This window comes from Ischnura elegans, chromosome 12 (genome assembly GCF_921293095.1).
Source record: "Ischnura elegans chromosome 12, ioIscEleg1.1, whole genome shotgun sequence".
NCBI classification, from domain to species: Eukaryota; Metazoa; Arthropoda; class Insecta; order Odonata; family Coenagrionidae; genus Ischnura; species Ischnura elegans.
Window position 1 is genome coordinate 56,638,286 of NC_060257.1, and position 4,781 is coordinate 56,643,066.

General features: G+C 38.0%; 1 protein-coding gene across 1 annotated transcript; it reads left to right on the forward strand.

Annotated features, from left to right (window-relative positions):
* The first annotated feature begins 1,335 nt into the window (after positions 1 to 1,335).
* Positions 1,336 to 4,460, forward strand: LOC124169622 (A-kinase anchor protein 14-like). The gene is made up of 3 exons (XM_046548268.1): positions 1,336 to 1,428; positions 2,962 to 3,159; positions 4,151 to 4,460. The coding sequence occupies exons 1-3, from the start codon at positions 1,417 to 1,419 to the stop codon at positions 4,280 to 4,282; spliced, it is 342 nt and encodes a 113-aa protein (XP_046404224.1). The 5' UTR covers positions 1,336 to 1,416; the 3' UTR covers positions 4,283 to 4,460.
* The last annotated feature ends 321 nt before the right edge of the window (positions 4,461 to 4,781 follow it).

Genomic DNA, 4,781 nt, shown 5'->3' on the forward strand with positions numbered 1-4,781 from the left:
CTCTTCAAATTATATTCAGTCAAATGATAACAATAGAGGCGTATAAGTATGTTTTAAAAATAACAATAAAAATGCAAAGTGATTAAAGTTGCAATTACCAAGTGTAAAAATATATGAAAAAGTGTGCGAAAAATTTTTTCCTGTACCGGGAATCAAACCCGGACTTCCCGGGTGAGAGCCAGGTATCCTATCGACTAGAAAATACAGAACGTTAAATTTGTTGACTTTGTGAGTATTTTCGATCCGAGAAGGGCTGGGAATAATACAGGCCGAGGAGTTTTTGAAATACAGAATACTTACCTTTGACTTGGGCAAATCAAAACTACACAATTTTAAAAAACTAAAAAATGTTACTTTAAATACCTTCTAAAATACAAAATACATTTTTATGGAAAATAAGAGATCTTAAAAAAATACAGCCTCCCTTGGGACGTCATGGAAAAATGTGCAAACATGAAGAAAACGATTTTAACTAAAGCGAAGTAATCTCTGAAGCATAATGTTGCAGAAGTGTTATCTGAACAACTGAAAAAGTATTTTACAAATGTATTTTTTATTTTAGAATGGGAAAAAACATAAAATCTGTATCTGAAATATAAAAAAATACAAGATAGATTCAGGTCCTGAATTTGAAATGCCAAGTACAAATTACAAATATATTTCAAAAATCGATAGCTGAGTTAGATTTTCAAGAGAGCAAAAAAAAAATTAATTTTTTCTAATTGTACTCTAAAATTAAGAAACAAAAATTCATAAAACTGAAAAAGAAGCATACATTTGCCAACAAAGAGTTTTTTCGATTGAATTTTATTTTTTTAATGTTATTACACTTTGTTTAAGGTACCTGTGTCAAACCGGCCAAAATTTGAGAAACGTGTTGTTAGAACTTGGCCATCGATATGTATTTTAAAATACTTGCATTTCAAACACTACCCAGCTCAGGATCTTAGTAATATAATGAACATAATGAGTACGGAATTGTAGAAGTAATGGGATTGATGCGTCTTCGGAAGAGTAGAGGGAGATTGGAGCAGGGTCCAGCTCATCTGTCTTTGGGAGTGACTTCTCCAGAAGAGTGTTAAGGTCAAACGACCCCTTCTCCCGCCCCTCTAGATGACCCTGTCCGAGTATCCCACCGACATGGGTGGCGCCTAACGAACCCCCACCCTACACACGACGAGAAATCATTGCCTCTCCCACGATCCCGAAAAAAAATATGATACACGCGCGTATATACCCTTCGCCTGCATCGCTTTCCTCACACCCCGTGCGTCAAGGTCCCCCGCGGAGAGCTGCCCTTCTCTCGGCCCGGTATAAAAGTGGGACCAAGAGCTCTTCCAAAGCACTCAGTCCATCTCGCAAGAGAAGCTCAAGTCTCCTTCCACGGAACAGACCGACAACAAAACCACCACCACCATGTACAAGCTCGTGAGTACCCATATACCCTCCTTTTTCCATTGATAGGAGTTTGTTTAATGTCATCCAGTACAGGAATTTGAGTCATAGTCAACAATCCTAAGATTAGTTTGATGCAGCTCTCCTATCTGCTAGTTTATAGTGACTCCATAGCCTTATCCCTTTCATTCTATTCAAAATCCTAGATATGTTAATAAAAAAATCCAAAGACCGCAGTGTTGAGAGGGAAAGTTAAGGGATTAGATTGAGGAAGGTATCGCCTTCCTTTCAAAGCAATCCCTTGAATTCTCTAGAAAAGATTAGCCCCTTGGGGAATATATCTTTGGATACCACTGAACGGTAGTAGAACGTTTATTATTTGTTGCCCTTAGTGGTGTTCTAGCATCCGCATACAGTCAATGGATTGTCAATACTAGTACTCGGTAGTTAATGTACTACCTTGGTTTGCGAATAGCTAGACGAATACGATTTCATGCTTTCCAGGTGAATTATGTTGGCAAATTCATTTCGGGATTCCCACCGGATTAACTTATCCATATTATCCAACGTGCCGAGTTCCGACTCAGGGCTTCCGCTCAGAGCTACTAATAGCTAGACGAATTCATGAATACACTAGGTGATGGCTCTTTGAGTCGAAACACGTCATACGCATTAAAATAATCGTGTAAAAGTGCAGCTATCTTCTATTTCAATATGTCGAACTTCCATTATATTACGCCTAATTCTGTTGAGAATATCAGGTGCTTTGGTTAGTTGTTTTTTACCCGAAATAAGAATCTTTTTTTTTTAAATCTCGAACGGAACGAGTGAGGTTGAGGATCGGTGAAAGTGAATTTATGTAGAAGCATTTGATGCCTACCGCTGCGTTCTGACAAGTGTCACTCATGGGACTTTCACCTCCGGACATCCTCTATAAAAAACGCACCGGGCGGGTTAGAATTAGATGGTAATCATATTAAATGAGGGGTAAATGTCGAAAATGATAAAAATTATTTGCTCATGCTAAACTTTTTACGCTTAAACTCGCTACTCTTGATCACACGAGAAAAGTTGCGCGCTCTTTACTACTTATAGCAATATGCATAGATCATTAGATTATTCCTACTTATATTTTCTCTCATGGTAATTCGTGTATGGTACAGAGATATTTTTTACCTCCGCAGCATTATTTTTGTTTCTATTTTTTGATACTTTTGATCTATGATGATCTTTAATACTGCTGTTCCTTCGATCAGCATCCAAGTACTCCACCCACAAAGTCACTACAGGTAGAGAAATATTTTTTTACCTCCACTACATTTATTTTTAAAAATTATTCTGATTTTTAAAATACTTTTGATCCTACGATGATCCATGATACTGCTGATCCTTCGATCAGCATACAGGTGCTCTACCCACTAAAGCACTAGTCTTCACTTGAAATTTTCTGGTACATATATATATATATAAATTTTTTTTACCTCCAAAACAATAATTTTTTTAAATGTTTCGATTTCAAAAATTATTTTGATGCTTATTTTTTTCTGTTTCTCTCTCCCTCCACAGGTCGCTCTCCTCGCCCTCGTGGCCTGCGTCTCCGCCGCCCCTGGCGCCATCCTGGCTGCCGCCCCCGTCGTCCATGCCGCCCCCGTCGTCCACGCCGCCCATGTTGTTCACGCTGCCCCCGTTGTCCACGCTCCCCTGGCTGTTAAGGCTGTCCCCGTTGCCACCTCCTACGCTAATGTCCACAAGATCTCCGTGAAGGTACGTAATACGAAAATAACCATACAAAAAGAAAACACTGCCTAAAATGCAGCTCAGAGATGAAGTCAACTTTTTTCGGAGAGATATCGTGAATGCGTATCATGTTAAATGGCACGCAAATATATCGTACTGTCTAGTTAATTTTATTCCTAAACTCCACCACACGCGTTTCGATTGGCTTGCAATTCGAATCATTACATCTTTTATAAATCCCTGGCAATAAGCTAAAAAAATATAATGTGGCATGTTAGCAGTGGAAACCATTCAATTTCCTCCAAAATATTCCAATTAGTAAAAAATATTTATGCAATAAAAATTGCAGAAACTACAACAAATGTACAAAATGTACCTGTACTGAAAACACTGCAAAAAATCCATTTCATTAATTTATTTCATGCCAAAAGAATTTTTAATCTCTGTAAATAAACTAACACAACTGAAGAAATCATACTAGTTGACGTATTATAATAATAGACTATCCCATTGAAATATGCCAATTAGTAAAATATATACATGCTGTAAAAATGTAGACGACTTGAAAAAATATTTTAAAAATTAATTTTATATACTTGTACGAAGTGAAGCCGTGAGATATATTCTTAACGAAGCCTTTTCGCGTTGGGTATTGCGACGTCGTGCCTTGTCCAAATCCATTTTACATCATTTTACTAATCCATTTTATATCATTTTACTAACATATTTATTTAATTTCGTTCGTTCTTCGAGTTTTTGATTGTATTAATTTATATGTTAATGAATTTTTTGCTTGGTTGATGCTTTAGATTGTTTATTTAAAAGAACGTTGAAATGTATTGTTGATAAATAGATGGGGATTGTTAAAAAGAAAGTTTTTAAGACTTGCAATATAGAGGGGCAATGCCAAATTGAGATTCGGGGAAGTTTATATTATTTTAGGGATCCCGCCGTCACAATAAATGTTTCATTGAATTATGTTGGCTGACGTTAATATTGGTGTTTAATTTTTCACCAGGCTCCCGTCGTCCACGCTGTCCACACCCCCGTCCTCGCCCACGCCGTCCACGCCCCCGTGGTCGCCCACGCTGTCCACACCCCCGTGGTCCACGCCGCCCCCGTCATCAAGACCTACGGATACGTCCACTAAGAAGTTCCTACTCGACCACCAAATCAGTCGGATGCACCTGATTGCCAACCATCTCGATTGACCTGTACATACGACACACGTTCATTTGTCTCGATAACATCCAATCGCCGCTATTTATGGATCCGTCAATCATCAGTAACATCCGGAAATAAACCAAACTTAAAAAAAAACCCTCTGACTTTTTTGTTTAATTTTTTGGAAGACTTTTCTATCATCCATCCCTTCTCCTCGTCTCCTCAGAAATAGTATATACATGACTCTAATCAAAGGGCTGCGTAAAAACAAGTGACTTTGTACGCAGTCACGCGCATGGGGGCAAAGTTATATTCACCATGGATGAAATTCGATATGAAGTGTGTGAAGATATGTGGCCTAGCCTAGAATGGAGGTGTAACTGGTTAGCATAATTGACCGGAAATTGAGAGATCTGTGTTCGTATCCTGGCTTGGCCGAATATTTTTTCATAGCAAATTTAATCCTTCGTGAATATATCTTATCT

Coding starts and splice junctions, on each gene's coding strand:
- LOC124169622 (XM_046548268.1), top strand. Junction 3,160..4,150: donor TCCACAAGATCTCCGTGAAG/GTACGTAATACG, acceptor ATTTTTCACCAG/GCTCCCGTCGTCCACGCTGT.